Here is a 24,271-nt window from a genome sequence, read left to right as displayed (position 1 = left end):
CTGATTGTCCTTCCCTGATATTTTCTAATCCGACTGTGCTGGGATACACATTTTGGAGAGGTTTTGCTATTTCCACTACAACTGCTCTGAGCCCACATTTGGGTGGAGAAATCTGACTACCAACCACCACTACACATAACCTCTCCTCCTGCCTCTTCTTAGTTAGCAGTAGTTATTTTCTGACCTTTGATTGGATCTGATAGTTGACTTTTATAACATTATCTGTCCGTATTTTCCACCTGTCAGAGGAACCGCCTTTGAATTATCACATGAGAACTACACCATTTTGTTGACAGACTGGAAAAGGAAACTACCTACCTGTTAGCTAGCTGGTTCCTCAACAATCCAAAGGTCTTTTAAAGGATTTGCAAAAGATATAAACTGAAAGCAGCAGCAGCACTGGAAAACAGTGGACATTAATTGGTTTTGGTTTTTTTATTTTAACCTAAACATCTTTTTATCAGTTGGGTCTTGATTTTTTTGTAATCTGGGTTTATGGTTCACGAGGCAAAAAGCTTTCTTTGCTGAGAGACTAAACCTATAGGAAGCTAGGCTTATTCCCACATTTCCATCCCATCAGTTGGAAAGGGTTTAATTTTTGATCATCTCTGAACCATTTCCTGCAAAATGACAGGAGTTTAGTAGCCTGTTCCTCGTTTACTCCCGCACTACTCCACTGGAGAGGTGTGAGGCAATTCACTGTCACCTCTGGGCTGTACTCCTAACTGCCATGCACCTGAAGAGAGACCGAAGTTCTTCTGGATCCAGCTGTGCCTTGTGCTACGGAGGACAGAGAACTTCCCCAGTACGGAGCACATGGCCTCTCAGCCACCCACTCAACTTCTCTACCCTTACTCCTCCAGTGGAGGGCTGCTGATCACATCTGTAAGCATCACATCAACAGCAGCCGTTAATGGGAAATCATTTTATACATACTGATTTTATTCATGTTTCAAACTACAGTTTAAAAACAAACCCATTTGCCTGTAAGACAGGTCAGTCTGTTTTGTAGATAACAAAGACAACTACTTAGCAAGAACACACAGCTACTTATTCTTACCAAAGGCACAGGACTGATTTTCAGGGGCTGTTAGCACAACAGAGAATATCCTAGGGAATATTGTGCCAGCCTTGAATCAGTGTCACTAGCATGAACCTTAGAACAGTTTTTCAACTGCCCTTGAGTCCTTAAAGTAGAAGAAATACAGCTCTCACTTCAACATACATATTTCCCCTCCTCTTCCCCATTTCTTCTTACAACAAACTTATAAAACTGCTGGGCGTAAAGGCAAAACTGTTTCTGCCAGATTGGCTTGGTTTCCTATAATGTGTTTTAGCCACGTGGGTTTTCTGTGCTTATTTGAAGGAAAGGAAAAAAAACCCCATACTATTGTATACGCTGTACAGGGAAATATCTGGGAAAGAGCTGCAGAGATAAGCACGCACTGGACAATACTTTTAAATACTTAAATTAACAAAAACTGGCTTGGAAACAGTTTTTAATTTGTCAAACTCAATCCTCATCAGTGTTGCCTTGGGCAACAAAAATGTTTGTCAGTTAAAGTCCAGAGAAGAAGTTAACTCTCCTTGGCTACTACCCCCTCTCACAGATAGCATAAAGGACATAAAAGAACTGGTATAATGTCATAAGCAGAAAGATTTTGAAGGACTAAAAATACTGACCTTTTGGAAGGAAAAAAGCCCCCAAAACAACCACATGCATTAGTCATAATCAAAATATTGTGCATAATACAGCTTCCCAAGAGATTTGGCTTTGTTTCAGAGCCACCAGGGTTCAGCATCAAGTACAAGGCTGTTTACTCGCCTTGATGCAAGGAACACAGCATGAAGTAGAGACCGTGCCTCACAGACCTGTAAAGCCAAAAGGGACCTCAAAAGGTCATCTGGTCCATCCCTGTGCCAAAAGAAGGATCAACTCTACCAGCGCCATCTCTGACATGTTCTTCTGTAACCTGTTCTTAAAGATCTCTAACAACGGAGGCACCACGCATCCTCAGGCAACTGATTCTAGTTCTTCACCATTTTTATCAGCAGAAAGCTTTTCTTAATCTCACTAAACCTTGCTGCAGTTGAAGCCTATGACTTTTCAATCATTTTATCATGAGCAGTGGGAACAAAGTTCTCTTCTTTCAAGCATCCATTCATGAATTCAAGGACTGTGATGCCTCCCCTTTTCTCTGAGTAAACACTATGCTTCTTTCAGCCTTTTACTATTCATATTTTCAAGTCCTCTGATCATTCTTACCACTCTACACGGGTTTTAGCCTGCATCTTCCCTGAGGTGCAGTACCCTGAACAAGATACTGACTAGCTCACTCCAACGAGCCCCGGCAGAGCTGGGTAACTTCACATACATTGCAGACTATTTTTCTCTGTTTATACACCCCAATATTACATTACTTTTTTCTATGAAAGTGATCAACAGTGACATTTTTATTTTTCTTTCCACACCAAACGCTTAGTTCACACTTACTCTGCATGCTGCATTTGCACATCCAGTTGCTCCTGGCTGGGCACTGTTCCTTATGCAATATACATTTGCATAGTTTGATAGAGATCACAGTTTGATGAACACAGTATAATCAGTAGTGGCAAAACACTTGACAATAACCTGACAATTAAATATATTTGACAAATCAACTATTCCACAATAGCCTGATGATTAAAAGGTGTGCCCAAACTTCCACAGAGATAACTGCAAGCAATGCATGTTTCTGCCAGTCAACACTAAAAGCAAGAAAAGTCACCTACCTGTCCCAAGACACAGGAAGACCTGAGCGTTGAGCTTTGTCTTCTAGATTAGGAAAAATCTAGTGCTAAGCTATAGATTTATGTTATTTCTCATGACCATTGCTAGTAGAAAGGGCAAGCTGAGACCAACAGCCATGTGCTCCTGTACCCTCATAGGTCTTGAGATGACAGAAAACCTCCTGACAAGCCCAGGATAAACATAAACTGGGTTTTACCAGAAGGGAATCAATTCATAGTGTCACTCTATGCCAAGAGACATTCTGTGCATCCCCAGAACAGCGTTATTACCTTCGCAGGACATACTGCGAAGGGCACAGACTCTTAAAACACATCATTCAAGGACAGTAACAACAACCTCCTGCTGCTGTTCCACACCAAGTTTTCCCTAACCAGCACTCCTGCCCACTTCAGGAAACATTAATCACAGCGGATTGAATCATCTTTGATGAGTCCTAGACAAATCCAAATCTGGATTTAGTTTAGCAGGCAACATGCAGACACACTTCAGCTAGGCATTTTAATATACATACATATTTGTGTAACTAGTGTAAGATACACTTCCACAATCATTTAATAACTTTCTGCCTCTGTTGTCCAAATGTAAAAGTCAAACCAAATTGCGGAGTATCATGGCCATACCAAACATTTTTTTTTTTGCTTGCGCTTAAAGCAACATCTATCTGCTACCCATGTTAGCTGGCAGTTCTGTTTCAGCATGGTTCCTTATCCTCACTTACCCTTTCTTTTACTTGCTTGCGACAGCTTTCCTGTACTGGGTTTAATCAGGGTACACACAACGACAGCCTGCCATTTTGGCACCATCCAAACCAAAGGATTAGTACTGTGCTCAAACTGTTGGAGTGCCTGTAGCACATGCGATATTGTTAGCATATCTCTGTTCAGTGAGATGAGCATCTTTGACATAAAGCAGCATGTTCTCCTGATGTATTCACATTCTCTCTCACTTACGATTTGTTTCTAGGTCACTAGTATCTTTCCATTTCATTAGTTACATGAGGCTCATTTAAAAAAAAGAAAAAAAGAACAGTACCAGTCACTTTAGAAAGTGTTTATTCAAAAGCTTCATAGCACCATCTTGTTGGTTTTTTTAAAACATCCAAATAAAATGCAGCAATTAAAACATTATTTTTCTGTTGAGCATGACACTAACTCCACCTGTGAACATACTTATGGTTGTTCTTGCTAATATAACTGAAAAATAGCGCTCCTGTGCACACAGACATAGCACTGGGCCTTGATATGGGTTACTCAGTCCTAGCTCAATCAAAGAATAAAACCAAGTGACAACCCTCCCACCCCCCCCCACCCCCCCCCAATTCTGCTGGAAGAAAACATTTTCTAAAGGTCATTTTTAGCAGTTTAAATTCTTATGTTGCCTCCAGAACTTCAGCAAAACTGACAATGTAAATATATAAAATATTTTGGGCATTCTTTTACGGTACAAGTCAGACCACGAATGGTTAATTTAAAAGTATCTTGATGTACTTGTCCAAACAATTACCTAGCTGTTAATTCTAAAGGCCCTTTTATGGCCATCTTTTCTAGAGAAAACACTGGTTGAGGTAATTCTAAGTTAATACGCTGATTTTTATTAAAAATTCAAGGTAAAATCAAAGTGCCATTGACAGCACTTTTCATACATTTTTATTATGAGGTTTTTTTCCTTTTCCCTTTTTTTAGCTTTGCGGGGTAGCCTGTCTGAGAGCTTTATTCAGCCAAGTCAGTAAAGCGCTATTTCCCAAAGATCCTTAACTTACATTTCAAGAACACGGACCATGCTGAGTGCTTGGTCACATTATCATTTGGCTATGGCTTCCAACCACTGGAATTCTCTATTGCATCTACTTCTGGTTGACCATTAAGAGGCAAATATTCTGTAGTTCACTTGGCTAAAGCCCCCATAGGGTCCCAAGCTGGCAAAACAATTGGTTCCTGCTGCATCACTTCCAGGATGTCTTCTGGTACATGCTTCTTATCCACCACAACTTCATACACGTACTCAGAAAACCAGTCATCAGTCATGATCAGGTAACCTGCAGATAAGAACAGTTCATTACAACAGAGAACCACTACCAATACAGTGAAGCAGTCACATATACAAGTTTCACCTATGAATGATGCATTACAAACAGGACCTAGTCCTGGTCATACTTTGTACCTCTCAAGACAAAGATAAAAGCCCAGATGTTATTTCTTTATGATAACTGGATGTAATTCATGTGTGCTGAAAGAGCAAGCAAGAAGCCTGCTAAGAAAAAGACCTAGAATATTCATCATTACATTTCCTCTGTTAAAATAAACATTGAGAATACCCAAGGTGAAGACACTGCCTTAAGAAAAAAGTCATTTAAGGCAGAATATAAAATTAGCCAAGTCTGGCTTGGAAAGGTCTCTGGATTTTAAGGGAAATTTTCCAGGTGAATATCCAAACCATCTTTGGCTTAAGAAAAACTTTGCTGTTTTAGTTCTTGCAGTAAGAGAATGCCATCTGCTTTCCTCGAACATAAAGCCATCTAAATCATGCTTTGGTTGAACTAAATCTTATTTTTCTCCCTTAATGTAACACTTACTACAAAGTTCAGTGAACAGTATTTGAACGGGGAGAAGAGTCACATTTAGATTACCACAGTTCTTAGCAGAAAACTGCCCTTGGAAGCAAGCTATTCAAGGTGAACTGAAAATAAGAGTGGCTGGGAGAAAGAAAGCATTTAGAAGACAGATGAGAAGGCTTTATGTAATAAAGTTCCTCATGTCCTTATACAGTATCATCACACAATCAAATGAAACAAGAAAATGCCCAAAGAATATGGACAATAAATGCATCTATCTACACCATCTTGTTTCTAAAGCAAGAGATCAGATAATTCCCATAAATTAAAAACCCTATCAATTGTAATCCATGCTAGATGCCATTTTGGAAACACTGCCAAAGGGAGCTGCCTTGATTATTCTCTCTTCAGGATATGAGTTCTTGGGACACACAAAAACCTCTCCCTCCCAAGAGCCAACAAGTAATTGCACCCTGAGAGGATAATGAACTCTGCTGCTGACATCCTGTATCTCAAAGCTTGACAGTGCTGATTAAGATCACAGTGTCTGAACAAGAAGGAAGCATCAAGCAGAACTTCAGAACATGCAAATAAGTAAGGTCATTTTTTGAGAAGGCCTCTGCCTGGTGTCGCAATGAAAGCCATTATCAATTTCTTCATTAAAAGGAGACACATACTTTATACGCAGCCATATGTATACCCAAGAGCCTGCCTGAGGCATCCCTGAGCTCTGCGTTCCATCCAGGTAACAGACAGAAGTGAAAGAGAAACAGAAAAGTTTAACGCACTTCTGGGCAGGGTACACAGTGGACTTTCACCTCCGGCAATTAATCTATTGCTTCTACTCAAACCGTTTGTATGTTAAGGCCAGAATATGGAAGAGAACTGGGAACAGCATTGCCTTGTAACAGAACACAGCACCCGACTACCAGAGCGTACTCCTCTCTGTGCGAGGCTGGCCCACGTTTCTCTAACTTACCCAAAGGAAAAACTGAACAGGCAGCGTTGTAGAACCAACAAGCTGCTAGCCAGGGAGATGTCAGTCAAGGATGAATGGCCTGCGAGTTACTGCATAACCTAGGATTTGGGCACCTGAAAATGAAGCCCTTGGAAGTTCCCAGAGGACCTAGTACAACACACTGTGTTTGTGCTGTTACTCCTCCACAGGGATAACAAATTAACAGAGCCTTTCTGTTATAGTGTACTTATGGGATAATATATATACAGGTATCAAATACAGGCACTAAATATCTACAGTTAAATCCCTAAAATGTCTTCATGCAGAAGAGCGTGTATGCAACAGCCAGTACAAGAGATTAAAAAAGTCAAAAGGGAGCCGACTTCTAGCTGGAGACCTATCACAAGAGAGTTCCTTTCATGCCAAAACAAGCAGATGGACCCCTCTCAAATGGATGTGATAACGTGATTTAGTGCTCCCCTCTTGCTTGCTTTTTTAAAAAAAACAACACCACATATCCGATGGGATAAGCTGGGTTCAAAGTTAATGCACTGTGTCTCCAGAACAAAAGAGTAAGCAGAATAATTAAACTTGCCTGTATGGCTGACAAAGTGCCAGTAAAACACAGAAAGGAAATATTTGACTGCAAAGCGACTTTTCTACCTCAAAAAAAAAAGCAATGTTTGTCAGCAGCTGTGTTTGTTCCTTGAGGAAAAACAGATGGGATTCCAAAAAAACCCTTTTACAACAGATATAAATGTAATTACTAAGTGTTTAGGAGAGGCATGCTAGGCTGTTCCCAGGACTTTCCTTTCTCCAGGACAAGCACTACCACAAGAATGCAGATCAGCCCACTCCACGGAATGTGAGCATATAACTAACTTCATCCCATGATACCCAAACCAGGAGTCACAGTCTTTCCAGTCCTGCACCATGCAAGATAACAAGTGCTATCTGGTACCTTCGACTGTACTCAAGGCAAAACAAGAGGGACCCCATGTGAAAAAAACCACTTCCAGTTCCTACCAACAATGAGTTATTTGTCTGCTTGTTTTCTAATGACGCGAAGTCTGGTCTCTGGTGTTTTGTTGTGGGCTGTACCCTTTATCATCCCATCCAAGAAATAATGGAGTTTGGGCTTACTTGTATCCCCTACACTAGCAACTGGGCCTCAACTGGGGTGTGCCAAGTTTAACATCATTCTTGGCTGCCTCTTTACTGATGCAGATTCTGATTCACTGGATTTATCTAAGCACAGCTTCCCAATTCCTTAATGAGGCAGATAAGATAAAAAAAAAAAAAAAATCACTGCCAACCGACTCAGTGGCATAGCAAGAGAGCCAGGACAGACTACAAATCCTCACCCTCCCATACCAGCTAGTACTGGACACTGCAAAAGCAGGGCAGGGGTAGGGGGTGGAAACCCTGTCAAGTTGCCTGTTCCAATGTTTGAGAGCGCGCTCCCAAGGACATGCCCAGTTGCCTTTAGCTCAACAGCTGTTTTTTTGGTCATACCCAAGAAAATCATTCAGGGATTCACCTCCCTGAAAAAAAGTAGTCTGAAAGAGTCAAACCTCCTAGTTCTGATGGGATTTTCTGGTCAAGACACTTTTCCAGGCAACTCCCTAACCAAAACAAAATCTAGACAGTGAGCAAGACTTCCCAAGAGACTGTGGTCTCTACCAGTACAGAACAAATAAATGACAGTGACCCACCCAGGAAAGCTCACATAGATGGCATGCATGTCATAGATGTATACAGGGTGTAGTCAGGGTTTTTCTAGGTTGCTCCAGGGTCCTATTATTTCAAAGGAACAACTAGCTCCTCTTAAAGAACACATTTTTAAAAAGCAAACCCATATTTGGAAAAGAGATAATGTCTAAGGAAGATAAAACTATCACTGCAGACCAAGTTGCAAATTCGGTTTAGAAAGCTGGCAAACAAATGCAACTTAATACTCAAAAACAACTAGGTAACTGTGTTAATTTACTGTTATTTCTAACTTAAAGCCTGAAGCACTACACTTCTCATTTCTAGTTGCTGTAGTTTTCTTTTTTAATTCCATGCACTAAATGAAGAAAGCCAAAAACCCGTGTGGCTCTCCACATGTATCAATCGCAGCTTCTGCAGCTCCATCAGAGCATTCACTGCTGCTCCAGCCCAGTTAACACTGGCACAGAACTGCTGCTGTTCAGTCACAGCTCAACAGGTACAACTTTGACTAGTAGTGTCAGGCTTCAGTCTGCTGCACTGTGGTTTGGGAGTGATAGCCAGTATCAAAAAATTAAGCCCGGACTTTCTCCAGTTCTAATAGAGAACAGCTCTGAAACTTGGCCAAGGACCATACATTGCTAGCACAATCAAAGTCGCTGCCAGACACCTATTACCTTCAGAAAGTCTGGAGTACTAACCTAAGTCCACGCTGAGCAGTTGTAAAGCGAGTAAGGCGCTTCCTGGAAGCATTCCTCTAAAGTTAGTAGCATCTAACATCACAAACCGATCATCTGGAGCGTCTCAAAACAAAGCGTTCTGACAATAAGAGCACAACTAACCAGGAATTTTTATAGTTTATATTCTCTATTATACATAAAAGTGCTCAACAAAACAGTTGTTAGTTTGTATCTGGAGGCAAGAAAAGTTGTGACACCACTTCTTTTTAGTATTGATTTGGCTTCTTCACTGAATCCAGTATTCCAAAGTACATCTTACTACTGTCACATCGATAAGCCTTGATGGCTGAACATCAGTTTCATCGTTTTATCAAGACTAAAGATTACTGGAATACTTCACTGTGAATGTATACTGCTAACTCAGAACAGACACTACTGCAAGACCGAGGGGCCAGAACATAAATTAAGATGCTGTTCCAAGAACATACATGAATGGCTAACTAAAACATAGAATATCAAGAGCTTATAAATAAGATCACATCCTAAAACAGATTTTTCCAGAAACAGTCTGTTCCCAGAAGAACACACAGATGTCCTAGGAAATTTCAGCCATACCAGATCTTGTGAGCACAAGATTTGGGATCAATGTGCAACAGGAAGATGCGGTCAGCAATGACTACCGTGCTGTGCCCTGGGACACACTGAAGTCTGGCTTGACATGCTGCTCATCAGTGAGCTTTGCCACAGCCAAGTCCACATCCAGCCTGTCTCAGATAGGAGATGACAAAAATCGTGGAGTTTTCCTCCCCTCCGTTTAAGAAAAGCTGACTGCAGGCCACGGCAGAGCAGAGCAGCCATGCTCCCACAGCACCAGCCCCACTCACGCAGGGCTGGGGGGTCAGAGCTGGCCCCCAGACCAGGCAGAGAAGCACCCCCAAGTCATTCCCAGGCTGAGCAGGGAAACAACCAGAAGCAATTTATTAAACCACCACTCAGCTGTGACTCACTATTCTGTCCACACTGCCTGCCCATGTGCCATACCAGGCTGGCACATCCACGCTGCACAGCCCCACAGTGCTTATGAATCATTTTTAAAGGAACAATGGTGCAGGCTGAGAACCATCAACAGGAAAGCAAGTTCATGCAGAAAACCTGGCACAAGCTGAACTCCTGTGAACTGAGTTTTATTGTTGCCAGTGCTTGTCATACAGGAGACAAACACTGCGAGGATGCTTGCTGCAGGTCATGTTTTCAGCAAGGCTTCAGAAAGGCACCTAGAATTACGATGTTAAATTTTTTTTTTAAGACAGGTTCAAAGTTCCAGTACTAAACCTCCAACATAAGTGCTTCTGTCAACTTAGTCCTCCTGCCCTTGAGATCAAGGTGTCCTGTCTGTCAGGACTTGTCAGCCTCAATCACTTACAGCCACCTCCCAAAAATGCAGTTACCTCTACAGTTGAGCTTGCAACCACAGTGTCAGGTTTATCCAGTGACATTTCCTGCTTCTCCGTTCAATGTTTGTATTTGATTTCCTTCGATTAAAATCACTTTTAAAGAGAAGAACGATTGTTTTCCAGGAACACAGTGCCATAGCTCAGCGCTGTTTTGCAGGCTTGTTTCACACATGTCCTAGTGAAGGACACGCGGCACATCCCCTTTTCCCCTTCCACCTCCTTAGTTCCAAACACTAATTTCAGCTTTCTGTTCCCATAACTATTTACCTTTATTACCACGGTCTTCACCCCAGGAGTTTTCCACTCTCCATTTTTCAAACGCCTCTTCTTGCCCATCCTGTGACAAAACAAGTCGATGGCTATTCAGCAGTGAAGGACCACACAAGTTTATAGCAGCCAAGTCTAAATCCAGCACCAGCAAACCTCAGAGCTCCACTCCCAAAAGTCTACGGGCATTGGCAAGTTACAATGGTTTCTTGCTAATGGTTGGAGAAATGTATTTTCCTAAAATACCTGTCTACCCACTTACACAAAACATGAGGAAGTGTGCTCAAGAAGAGTGCCTGTAATAAATACTATTCTAACCAGGAAAGGTAATTAAACTAAATAGAATTTGAACTTAACTGACAGAATTTAAGCAGCCTTCCCCATCACCTATCAGGGCATGGGGGCCTTTTGAAATGCAGAGTACACAACTTGCTTGAACAAGGAATCAGGGTAAAGGAATGAGGACAGTAAAGCAACTGTAATCATTTAGATTACGGCATTAGTAAGGGCAAGTACAAACACTTGAAGAATCTAGCTGAAGGACACAGCTCCAGGTCTGGTGCTTTGAAAGGTACACAGGCTTCAAACGGGCATGAAGAACATCTGACTTCCCGTTGAGAAGCCTGCAGTATTCCAGCCTGCACTGTGTGTGTCTGAAGTCTGGTTCAAACCCACCAAGTACATAAAAGCACTGAAAACAGCTTCATAGGCGTGCTGCGAACTGCTGCTTCCTTCATGCAGCCTCTTATGAGGCAACAGCAGGTCCCTTGAGGAACCAAAGAAAGTTATTCTTTCACTACTAAAATATTTTTAATATAAGAAACTAGTCTGCAAAACACCCCATAAATCCATTTTTAATATGCAATACAATATTGTTGTATTGCTTCTATTCTCACTTACAACAGATGTGGATTAAACACACCTTTTTGTTAAATGCTTAATGTACATAAACATGCTTACCCCAGTTTGTCTGACAGTATCAAGAGTTGACTTATCCTTAGTCTGGTAGATCTCGAGCGTCTCACTTTAAGGACTGTCCTATATTTTTTTTACGTTTTAAAACTGTAATAGAATTTTTTTTACATCTTCAAGGCCTTTTTATAAAGTCGGTAAATCCAAAGTATTACATTTCACAACTCAGTTTATCAAAGCTCCTTTAGATTAAGTTAAGATTTAATATAAGACACAACATGTTCAAACAAAGTAGAAACAACTTAGTCCATTTTGAATGTAGAAAAGGCTCTAAATGGCTGAACTTCTAGGATAATTTCTTTTAAATCTTTTGATTTTAGAGATACTATCCATCATATACTGATCTTATACACATCCTTTTCTTTAAGAAATCTGCTCACATTTGATCACATTTTCCACAACTGTAATGTAGGTATGCAAAAGAATGGATTTAAAAATACAAACCTATAGCTGCCAATGGAGTGCAACCAGTAATTGGCTACCATCAGTACAAACAGAACAGGCTTCAGCCGTGAATAAATACATTTTAAACACTAGAAAAATATAATTTTAAATATCTAATGGAAAAACAATGGAATTTTTTTTAAAGATGCGTTGATGCAATCTGATACACAGAAGTGTTAAGAGCTCAGAACACAAGAGGAAAAATGATATGGAGCTGTAAAAGGAAACCAGAAGAATACTTATGACTCAGCAGTCCCATCTCAAGTCCTCAAACTCCAGAGCTCAAGCAAACTTTTTCAGTTATGTGCAAGCTGTTATTTCTCAAGCCAAGGTCATGTTGGACAGGAAGAGATCACTTCAAAGAAACTTTAATAATGACAACTTCTAGAAATAAATGGAAAACATCAACATTGCAGATAACCCTGAGTTGTAAGTTCTCACATGGTTCTTTTTACTTACGTGCTTTGTTATACTGCCAGGATTTAGCTGTGGATTCATCTCAGTCTCCTGTCTGCCACAGAGCTATTTTGGACACCATTGTCCTTCCCTAATTATGAGTAGGTCAGAGGTCACATGCCAGTGAGCTGCAGGAGGTTAAGACTGTTGCAAAGTGCCTCCCACTGGCATTTTAACAGAAGGAGCCTCATGCTATAAGACAGGCTGGACTAACACATGCAGTGGCACATGGTAGGAGATACTTGCCGTCATACTAGATTCCTTGCTCAGCAAGATACATTAAAATCTTTATTTTAAAATAATTATTTAACATAGGTTTTCTGGCATCTTAAAAAGAGACTCAGACTTTTCCCCTTCTCCAATGAAAGTTTGCAGGCAGAAGGAAAGAAGTCCTTGACTTGTCTAAAATTCTTCCATCCTTGTTCATTATTTATAGTCCTGAACACTTGGACACAACACAGGGAGAACAGACAGCCTAGGCTTTGTGCACCTGGGTGTTGTGCCACACATGCTGAGCTCCGGTAGAACAGCTTACATGCTGCGGATGAGCCCGGAACACAAACAAGCTGCCAGAATATTCAAATACTTCAGGAGAGGGACTCTACCTTCTCGGTGACAGCCGTCAGGACCATGGCATGGGTCATCATTGATTCTCCAAAGATCAATCGCTCTGCTTTGTTCATGTTCTTGACGGAGACGCCAAACACCAGCTCATGATTAAATCTAGTAGAAAGCCACATAAGCAATATCAAAAAGGACGCAGGGACAATTCTCACTAGTAAATCAGGGAATCAGTAGAGCGCGCTGTCCCAGGAGCCCATGCACAGGGGTACAAGTTCAACTATTTTTAGTGTCAGAAAAAAAATGCAAAACCCAATCCCTTTAGGAGTTTCTCCCACCAGATACTAGCCAATGCAAATGAGTAAGGATATTTAACAACCACTTGTAGTGTATCTTTAGAGGATTCAGATTTTAGCTAACCAGTGAAAAAAATTCTGTTGCTGCTGAACTACTCAAATATAGTCTTTTGGGGTATATAATCTGAAGCATGTACAAATTAGCTTCCTAAACAGCTACAGGACTGTTTATGTTCTAGTCCAACATCCCAAACAGTATTTTGTTTTGATTCTCTACTTACATATTCAAGTCATTGATTCCCAGCTTGCCATAGAAGTGCTTTGCAACATCACAGCCAAACCACACAGCCTACAAACAGAAGGAAGAGTCACATCTCGGCTGTATCCCAGCACATTTTACATTACAAGAAATGCACTGCGCCATCCATGAGAGGCCAAACAAACCTCGCCATCCTTAATAGATGCTGCAGCTAATTTTTTCAAGATGTCAACAGGCTGGTTGTTATAGAGTGTTTTCCTTCCTCCTACCATGTTGCCCAGGTACTCCACTGTATACAGCCTGTTGTATGGATTCTGAGGTCGAGGGTCATTCACTAGACAGATCTGCCAAAAACCAAGATGTCATAAATTAAGGTGCAGCTCAACTGAAATTTGAGAAGGGAATCTAGATGGATTTCAGAAAATTGCTTTTGTCCCAGCTAGCTATCTATGGGTCCCATTAGCAAACAAGCTACTTGATGGAAATACTAGGGGCTTTTAAGGTTTGCTTTGTTTTTTAAGTTCACCTCCTAACTGTGGCATAGCACCTATGCATGTTATTCCTGCTCTCCAATGACTGTCTTACAGCATTTTACAACCAATTAGGTCATTACGTATCTTGGCATTGCAACATCATCATGGAAGTGCAACACAAGATTACAGCTAATTGAAGGGTAGAGCACAAACAGGAGAATGGGGAGAATAAACACAGGGCCATCTAACTTGGGGGAGCAGTACCCATCCCAAGCAGGTACAGGGGTGGACAGAATAATTGCAACAGCAGAAAATAAGTGGCTTAGCAGCAACAAAAGGTCTTGGGAAGCTACTGCCTTTCAGCATGCCCAACCTTGTCCTCCATGTTGAAGTAAGGCTTCACATGCTCATTGTAGAACTGCACCGGTGTCACAGGACCGTATTTGTGATAGTTCTTCTCCTTATCCCGGAACTCCCAGCAGAAACACTCCGGAGGGCTGCCCAGGCAAGTACTCACTATTCTGAATACCTGCCCAGAGAAGCAAACAGCTGTGAACTTGCTGAAACATGCAGGCCTGCCTCTCCTACCACAGCAATGCCACTGATGAATGGCTATCCCAATGTGAGAGCCTACTGGAGAAATGGGATCTTAACAGCCACCTTTGAAGAACATGAGTAAAGGTACACACGTGAATTATTTGTATTCATCTCTGGAAATCTAGGTATTTCAACAGTTCAAAACCAATCTGAAAGGCCACAGGAAAATCAGCAGAATCTCCCTCCATTCTCATACTCTTATGTTCTCTGGTAAACCCTCAGGCAAAACAAAGTCCAGGTCACCCTAGGAATGCAGCAGCCAAAAGCAAAAGCCAGTACACTGGCCAGTCTCATTCCAACATTTTATAAGTAATTCGGAAGCTTGTTGAACAAGATACTTCCCTGGTGTAAAAGAAACTTTACTGGTGAAAAATCAAACTGAGTCTAAAAAGGCTTAAGCATTCAGCATCACCTGTTCCACCAGGTGATTTGCCCCATGCAAAGACAAACCAGACCCTCTAAATGCACACAGCAAAGCTTTTTACCCCTGTGTTTTCCCTGTACTAATCCTTTTTTTCCCTGTAATGTTCACTTGGGTTTCAAAGGTGGGCCTTTGCTTCTTTTCAAAGGCCTAGAATAATCTCCTCATCTGGTTTAATATTTTTAACAATGTCTCGGTTTAGGTTTGAGCTGGCAGGTTATATAATCTAATCCAAGATCCCCGCTGCTGCCTGTGACATCCTTTGCAGCTTCCTATTGATTTTTAGCACAAAAAGGTTGACCAGATTTCAAGTCATCAGCCTCCCTATAAATCAGAATATGAAACTGCACTCAAGCATCACTACTGTACTTTCTCACAGGGCTTATCATAAAATGTGCTAACTTGTAGGCAGCGTAACCAGATGACTGTCTTCACGGATATTTAGCAGGACTTGCTGCAGGTGCTGTGGGGACAGAGAATTCAATCATATTTAAACAGGTTTGAATCTGTTTTACTTCAGCTGACACCGGTCTGCTTCAGCTCTACCCATGTCTTGAGCATAAGAGGTCTTTTTCCTTGCAAGGAACAAACACATTATTTTAAATAAGAGCAGGGGAGTCAAATCTCAGCTGTACCTTCTGCACTAGGAGCCAAAGTCTGTGGTTTGTGCCAGCTTTCCCAGGCTGTCAGTCTTCACACTTTCCTCTCACTGATTTCATGGGAGAGGAGACAGAACACCTTTCCCAAAGCTGGCTTGCTCCTTCTGGAGCTAGTTGAGCCAATTTATATGGATGTTAAGGCTCTGTAAGAACTAGCTTTGTGCTAGCATGCACTTTGTGCTGATGGCAAAAGGAGCACAACGTTCACGCTAAGTAACACTATTTGGCTGTGCACAATAGACAAACAAAGGTGTTCTTGCTCCAAGCAATTAAGAAAACAAGTGAAGAGATCAATTATGGGTTGAAACAAGGATGTGAGCGTAATGCTTTTACTGGAGGGGTGTTGGAAGAAGGGTTCACCGGAGTCAAGACGACGCTCAATATAAGCTGTGCATCTTGCTCAACTTTATTAGTTTCTAACACTACTTATATAGAACCGATACACATGCATATTCGTAAAGCAGAAATATAATTGGTTAGTAGTCTCTAAACACGCGCAGTTCTCACCCCCCTAATTATCATGACTAAAATAAGCATTCTATCCATGTAGCTAATTGTGTTGCTGTGCTTCAGCCTTGTAGTTTGTTACTCCCTATATTCCCATACCCGTCCCTATCTTCCTTGGCCCTGCACCTGCTTTCCCAGCAGCTATATCTCATTACATCCACGGCCTGTTGGCACAATATAATTACTTGGTCTCAGGATTCAAGAATAGCTCAAGGCTACCTTTGTTAACTTCAGCACAGCAACTTCAGTACAATTCTGATTACAGGCTTATTCCAATACCAGGCCTGGATTGTGCAGATCTTCAGAGATTCTAAAGCCATGCTTCTGCAGCCATTCTTCTGCAGAGGGACTCACATTTATTTCTCAATAAATATGTTAAAAGATCAAATGTAAGCATTTGCAAATGCAAATCCCTAAACTACTATAAATATTTAATTTTGCACAGACCACACAAAAAGTAGCATTTGCTGTGGATACACCCACAGTACCTCAGATAACCTCAAGTTGTGAGAGATGAGGCTATGAAAACAAAATAAGCAAGAAAAACACCTAAAAGGAGAGCAATGAGCAAGCGGGCTCCAGCCAGAGGAAGGAAAGTGACCGAGACAGAAGTCTCAAGTTAACAGAAGCAGCGGAGCCTGGGAATGGCCTCCCTCAATTGTTTTGCCACCACACCCATCATAGGCCATCTCTTAGTATCTCACAAGCTTCCTCTATCAATAAATAAAATAAGCAGACATTTAAACTAAAAGGTGACTTATATCACTCTAGCGACAACTAGAACCAAGATAAGGCAAAGATATAGTACCTTGTGCTAAAACCCAAAATGAACGAGGAGGGGAAAAGGACACTCCTGATAAGGAAGAGTCCACAAAGGAGAACAGTAAAGGAAGAAAAATTCAATCTTATGCACTGCACTGAATCCGACTTCTGACCTGCTGTGCACTGGTTTGATAAGAAGAATGTTTATACAGTTTTGGAGTGACTATTTAATCTTGTGTCACAGTACAACTGCCCCATTTTAGCTAGAGTGCTGCTTCCCAGCATGAACAAACTAAGTTTTACTACACAAAAAAAAAACCTTCACAGAACAAAAACTAAGTTCTGCTTTGCCACATAAAAAAAAAAAGAGATGCAACAGTACTTATATACATATAAACAAATGAAAAAAAAAGAGTGATCTCAAACCTTTAAAACTAAGTGTTTTTAAAGTATACAAGGCAGGTACAATCAAACATTTCAGCTACAATGTTTACTGAAAATAAATCCACTTGAGTTGCAAACTGTTACTACTGCAGAAGAAACAACCACGTTAACTGCAGAGAATTAAGCACAATGTTGTTTTTACAGAACAGACAAACTGCAGTTACTAATCCTTTAACACCAGTTCCAGGATCCCTTGTCAGAGGGCAAGATGCTCTAAACTTCTAAAATGAAGAGATTTTGCTGTGAACTGTATGTCATTGCCCTAAAAATGAACATCTCTAGGAAGCTTTTGATGTCTGCTGTAAAATCCTCCACGGGCTTTTAGACACACACACTGGATGCAAGTTATATTAATTAACTTTTGAATTAAGTGCGGATTGGCAACATAATGGGGTAGGCTCAAAGCACAGAGTTACTGTTGATCTTAAGGAATACATTTCATAAAAGGTTTCCTTTCATTAATATAACACAAGGAACACTAATCTTTTTCTTAAGCAAACCTTAAAGTTAGATAAAAGCAGCTACATGTTTTGACATGAAGTGCAAAGATGAATTTCCAAACCCCAAACCAACACATTAACACTTGTGTATTAGCAGAACTGCCCGAAGCTTTACAGAAATAACCCAAGGAAGGTTCTGTCTAATACTGATGTTTACTGGGTTACAGAAAAACTAACACACATAACCAAAATATTTGATTTCTTGAGTTGTCTAAAGATAGACATTCAAACCACTGGGTCACTTTGCATTGTATGCTTGAAAAACATGAAATATTTACTTTTTTAAACGCGTGCACTCGGTCAAACTAAAACAGCCTGAACTTTTAAAATTACTTTTGGCTATTTAAGGATCAACTACAAGAACTACTTAATGAGAAAAATGACGCCACTTTGGTGTGCCCAGATGGAGGGCCACTACACACACTGCATACTACAGGCTTGCTGACTGATTTGATTTTGAGTTGATTCACAGAGCCAGAAACAGACACTGTGATTACTTCCTCGCTGCCCCACAGCATCAGCCCACCGCTGGGTTCAGCCTTCTGTTCAGCTCAGATCTCTTCCAGAACACAAAGAATTCCCTTCTGTGGTTCTTTTCTGCTCTCTTGTGGGAAATTTCTGTAACAACACTTGTGCAGTAACATTTTACATTCCAAGCAATCGGAATGCAGTTTTCAACCTGCCTCTTTCCTACTATTTATAAAAGCCTGATAGGCCACTATTTTGATCCCTCAAGATACAAAATGCTGCTTTCCTACAGAAAAGGGAAGACTTCTAAAATGTCATGGCTCTGGAATCTATAAATTCAAGAAACTTGTCTGGAAGTACTAGAAAAACTCAGGATGAGATAAAGAACAAAAAAAACTTCAAAAAAATCACTTGAATACCTCCAAGTGCACTGCCATACAAAACATTCCTAGTTAGGCAAACAAAGGCACTTGTTTTGGCTGATTCAACTGCTATAGAACAAGAGTAAGCAAGAAACTTCAACCATTCTAACCTCATGCTCCAGGAAGACTCATGTCACACAAGTTATTTACCTCTTCTATCATCGTGTCCATTGCAGCACAGATTTCTCCTTTCATCATTCCAGTCTCCACCATATTTCTTAGCCGCAAACAGTATTCTCTCATCTGTTTGAGGAGAAAGTAATTTTATTATAAGGGTATGACAGGTGCCACCCAATCGGTTTTTAGGACTTCCATTCTGGTTGTTTCAAGCACCTATTTTATTCTTCACAACATGTTTTCAAAATTAAAGGAAAATCCTTTTCAGAAGGCTTTGTTAGATATTGATCCTTGAAAAAGCCCAAGATAATAGAATGATTTAAAAGGGAAAGATCACAAAAAATAAGCAGAAATTAACAAGCAGTTGCAACTCAATTACTGTTTTCCAACTGCTGATTTGAAGCTTATAGCTGTTAGCTCTTCTTAAGGCTTGCTTTCTCTTTATTCCGTAACTGGTGCTGCAACATCCATACACATCACCACCACCTCTGTGACTCAGAGAACAGACTGTCTTCATACTCTAAAATTTATTTTGCAATTCTAATGCATAATTGATCTCTTAGTTGATAAAAAGAACGGAGCATTTCCCCACTGCATGCAGGATTGCAGCACGAAGACAACATGCTTCCCATTACTGTCACCACCCATAAGGCCAGGAACAGTGAGTGGGGCTCCCTCAAGACCAGCTGGTTTGCCATGTTCAAGACTATAGAACAACATTAACACCACTCATTATATCCAAGCTGGTTTCAGCACATTTTACATGTTTTATCTGGATTTCAGCAGGCAATTTTCCCTGAGCATGTGGCACACGAACTGGAACAAAATAAAGCCCACTATAAAATAAATATGCTTTAATTCACTTTTTAAGTAGCTACCTACACTAGCATCTTCCCAGATTAATTCATTTCTGTAGTTCAGGGCACAAGCTTGTAGCTTCCTTCACACAAAGCTGCACAGTTCTACACTGAAAGCTGATTTTTAAGATTCAGTGTTTTCAAAATACTTTTTTTTTATTTTCCATCAAATTTGGCAGTAATCTCTAGAAACCTTGTCATACTGCTGGATGAAATATTGAGGGGGCAGAAAAAAGTCAACTAGACACCGAGTGCTAGTTTTGCAGAAAGACTTAATCAGCCATACGTAAAAAATTAACTTTTTGGAGATTTGAGGATTAGGAACAATCACTACTAAAACCACGTCGAGTACTCTAAAGCTACTGATGCCTGGCAATGGACATCTCCCATAAACACACATTCCTGCTCCATGTTAAAATTAACATCAGACTTTGCTGAGACTTTAGGCCGTTTTTTGAATAAAAGCAACTTACATTGCCGAGATGTGCTTATACTTTGGTCAATAAAGAGAAGTTAAGGTGGCTAGGAACACTTGGAGCAGGTTCCTTCCCATCCCCTCCCCTTAATTATATCATCTAAATCAATTTTTACCTTATGATTCAGTATCTCATTCATCCTTCTAGTAGCCTCTGTGGTATGAGACTCCGGGAAGTATTTCTTGGGTACAACACCGTACTTTTCTAAAAGAAAGTAGTAAAACTACAGGTTAACAATTATCTTGTCCACACGGATGCTAATGCTTTGGCTTATGCCCAGATAAATGCTAAGTATAGCGGGGTTTTGTGCAGAGATAAGGGAAATTCTTATTTAAAGGTTACAAATATTTAAAGTTTACATTTTAACTTCTGACCGAATCTCGACCTCTGATCTGCATTCCACAAAGGTCCCAAAAAGTGGAACCCCTGAACTGCTTGCTATCATTTAATTCAACACTTAAAGTTCTAAACAAAGTAGTGCTTTTTAGTAAACTCTTTTCACCAGAAAAAAAACCTGATTACTTGAAAAATTAAGCTCCTGAAGTATCTCCTAAAGAACTGGGCCTCTTATGAAATATTCCATCTGTTTTACCTAATGCTAAGTGACTAACTTCCCAGTTTCCTTTCCTCCTCAGCATTTATGAAACACCATCAGCAGCTCAATTGCTTCCTACATTATGGTACCAGTCAAAGATCATACAATGCGGCTCAATTTACAGCAGCATCCAAAGTCTTCTCTGCCCTGATTAAATATTTATAACAATGGGGGGGGAAGTAACCTCCAGGCTTCAAAGAAACAAATTCCATTTGTGATTCTAAACTTCTATTATTGGCTTGTTGATTTACAAAGGCATCAAATGCTTTCACAAAAGAAATGAAAGCAAGTGTTGGTGTAATCCAGACACAGAGAAGATCTCCTTAATCAGCATAAGGAAGATCCTGATTAAGCAGGATCTTTATAAGGCCAGCATTGCCACATTCCACATCATTTCCCTTTCACTGATCTTTATTATCATCTTTCTTCAGGCTATAACTCTTAAGTAGTTCTGCTTCTGCCTTGTAGACACACCCTAGCCTGGCAATGTTTTTCCGTAACATGTGCCCTAAAAATTGTATACATGGATATAAATAAACAATGTCAAGCTGACGATTGAAGTAAGAGGGGATTGAACCTTTCTGCTAAGTGGAAGGTCTGGGATAGCTAATTACTTCTGTTGATCTTTTGAGCTTTTGTCATCATCAGCAATATGCAAGAGTGAAGATCCCAGACAAGATTTAAGCCTAATATTTACGAACTGGCATGGAAAAGGTCTTCGAATAAAAGAAGGTAGTAGCTAACTGCATCACGTTCCTTAGCAAACTCCCAGGTCTCAAACTCAGTTTCTTCTTCTGCTTCATTCCTCATCTCTCAAATCAGCATGCAATTTCAGGAAGGTCTCCTAGTGACCAATTCTCTTACCAATAATGTTAACCAACATATCCCACTGTCCACCATCATTTGTGGGGTTGGAAAGCAGAAACTGTACCAGCCTTCCTTCCACCGGCTCCTTTTTCTGAGCTGTTTCCACAAAGGCATTTAAAAAGTAGTAACAACGTTCAACCTGAAACAGACAGACAGGGAAAAACTCTTAGGTCTGACATCTTACACATTAATTCCAGAGTACTCAGTTCTTTGGAAGTCCTAACTAGATGAAGCTACCTTCTGCTCATCCACTGAAGTCCTTATTTTCCCTCTAGCATTCCAGGGCTTACCCTATAAACTTCTTTCTGTTACAGACCAAATAGTTCTGAGTCAGTTAGCACAGAGCTTGAGGGTAGAGGAACAGGAAGTGTGAAAAAAGTTATGCAACGAAGCCTGGCCCAAACTAGCACTAGATTTTTCTTGATTTCCCTTAGGGGAAAAAAAGCAGGCACACAGCTTGCAGATCAGTATGTCACAAGCACAACTGAAACCTCGACAGAAAGTTACAGTCACTTCCCCTGAGCCTCCCACCAGCAGCTTTTGAAATACACACAACACTTGAAAGACTACTACTATTCCAAAACATTAACGTCTCGACAACTTTCTTCTCAAGCCGAAAGTCCCACTTTGCTCAACCTGCATTTAAAACACTTAAAAAACTTTTGAAGTTTCTTCTCATGTATGTTTTCCACCTGGATTAAGACAGCCCAGCCTAAAAGAAATTCTGTCCCAATACTAACACCCAGTTGCGTAAGCCGTCCTAGCACAACCTGCAACCTGTACTACTGTACCTTATCCCAGAAAAAGAGATACGACTGGCTGAATTCAAACTCCTCGATGTTGTATTTCTTCATGAAAGGAAGACGCATTGCATTGAGACAGGAAAAGATCCAACATCTCCCTGAGAGATCAAAGGACCAAAAATTAAACTGGAATGTCTGTACTCAAAAGCTGTGTAACTTTTTTAAGCACAAGATTCATGACACGGTTCTGCCTCAAGCCTTTGGCCCGCTGTTCTGGCGGGGTTTATAAAATAGAAAAAAGCTCCTAAGTTTGGAAATCCTTTGCTGCAAAAGCAGGTTTCTCAACTGATTTTATCTGATACTTTACAGAAAACAGGCAAACGCTGCAAGTCTAAAGACTCTTATTAACTCAAGGGGATGCTGCAGGGATTCAGCCTCGCTCCAAAGCCTGAAGAGAGGACTCTGGAGGAAAGCACGGCTCCCAGGAGCCTGGTCAGCATTACATCATTCATTCCCAAACGCTGGAGCTGCCGAGGGAGCACTCCCCTCCTCACCACCAGCACCCACCCCCAGGCGGGGAGCCCCTTACCGGAGTTCTTCTGGTTGGTCACAGGCTTGCCCTCCGCGGGCACGGCGTGCTGGAAGACCTGCACCGTGTCCTGCACCACCTGCCGCTGCAGGCACACCTCCAGCGGGTCATTGACCGTCGCCACGTTCTGGGCCAGCAGGAACTGGGGCTCGGCCCGCAGCCGCCGGGTGAAGGCGGCCGCCTTCTCCGTGCTCAGCCCTGGGGGGCAGGAGGGCAGCCATCACCGCCAGGCCCCCCCAGTGCCCACCGCCCCAGCCCCATCGCCCAGCTAACGGTGCATCCCCTCGGTAAATCCCCTGCCTGCTACCACAGTAACGCCTCCCCTACAACAGGGGGGCCCCTCACAGACAGCAGGCGTCCTCACAGACAGGGAGGCCCCAGACAAGGGGGGCCACCCCCCCACCGACAGAGGGCCCATCCCCGTCCTGTGTGCCCCCCCCAGACACAGGGTCCATCCATCGTCTGTTTCCCACCCCGCCCCCTCATCCCCGATAGGGGTCCGTCCCCATCCCCCGTTCCCCCACCACCCCGCCCCACAGACAGGGGGTCCGTCCCCATCCCCCATCCCACCCCCCCACAGACAGGGGGTCCGTCCCCATCCCCCATCCCACCCCCCAGACAGGGGATCCGTCCACCCCACCCACCCCCCGTCCCCACAAACAGGGGGCCCTTCCACGTGTGTCCCCCCTCCCCAGACAGAGGGTCCGTCCCCGTCGCCCACACCCCACCCCTCCCCAGACAGGGGGTCCATCCCCGTCCCCCCCTCACAGACAGGGACCCCCCAGCCCGCCGTCCCGGTAACAGCCGGGCCCCACCCCTCACCGCGGGCGTTCATGGCAGCAGCTGCCGGCAGGAAGACGCCGCGCACGGCCGGGCCCACCGCAGGTCGGGCGCTGAGGCGGAAGCGGCTCTTATAGCCCCGGCACCGGAAGCAGGAAGCGGGGCCGCGCGGCGCGCGGGGGCAGCGGGGCGCGGGGGCGGACGGCGCGCCGCGAGGGACAAGCTTGCTGCGGCTGCGGCGTGGCTCCCTCGCCTCATACCCATCCGCCCCCCCCACCTCTTTTCCAGAACGTTCCGCCGGTGCCCGCGGTCTTCCCCGCCCCGAGGAGCTGCCGTGCTGGCGGCTGCTGTGCGGCCCGAGCGCGGCCCTGCGGCTCCGGGCACAGCTGGCCCTCAGGGCCCCTGTGGCCATGGGCGAGGGAGGCCCGGCGGCTGTAGCCCTGGCCCGCTGCCACCGCCGGCCCGCTGCCCCCCTCCTGCAGCCCCCGGGCGCTGCCCTCGCTGTCCTGCTGCCCCCGGGGGCCGAACGGGAGGGTTGGCAACGGCCTCTGTGGCGGGCGGAGGCCCGGCCGGGTGCCAGGGAGCATGAGCTGGC

At 42.7% G+C, this 24,271-nt stretch overlaps 1 protein-coding gene across 1 annotated transcript; it reads right to left on the bottom strand.

Moving 5' to 3' along the window:
* Positions 1–3,826: 3,826 nt before the first annotated feature.
* On the bottom strand, positions 3,827–23,872 carry BLMH (bleomycin hydrolase). Its single transcript, XM_056344755.1, has 12 exons — positions 23,719–23,872; positions 22,897–23,094; positions 22,356–22,465; positions 21,562–21,703; positions 20,218–20,306; positions 18,803–18,895; positions 14,246–14,401; positions 13,585–13,743; positions 13,422–13,489; positions 12,889–13,006; positions 10,412–10,481; positions 3,827–4,826 (listed from the first exon to the last, which is right to left on the bottom strand). Exons 1-12 carry the CDS (start codon positions 23,729–23,731, stop codon positions 4,675–4,677), a joined length of 1,368 nt encoding a protein of 455 aa, XP_056200730.1. The 5' UTR covers positions 23,732–23,872; the 3' UTR covers positions 3,827–4,674.
* Positions 23,873–24,271: the final 399 nt, after the last annotated feature.

Source organism: Falco biarmicus, chromosome 1, assembly GCF_023638135.1.
Source record: "Falco biarmicus isolate bFalBia1 chromosome 1, bFalBia1.pri, whole genome shotgun sequence".
In the NCBI taxonomy this organism is placed as follows: domain Eukaryota; kingdom Metazoa; phylum Chordata; class Aves; order Falconiformes; family Falconidae; genus Falco; species Falco biarmicus.
The sequence above is the reverse complement of the archived record's forward strand: the minus strand, read 5'-3'. Positions and strand labels throughout refer to the sequence as shown.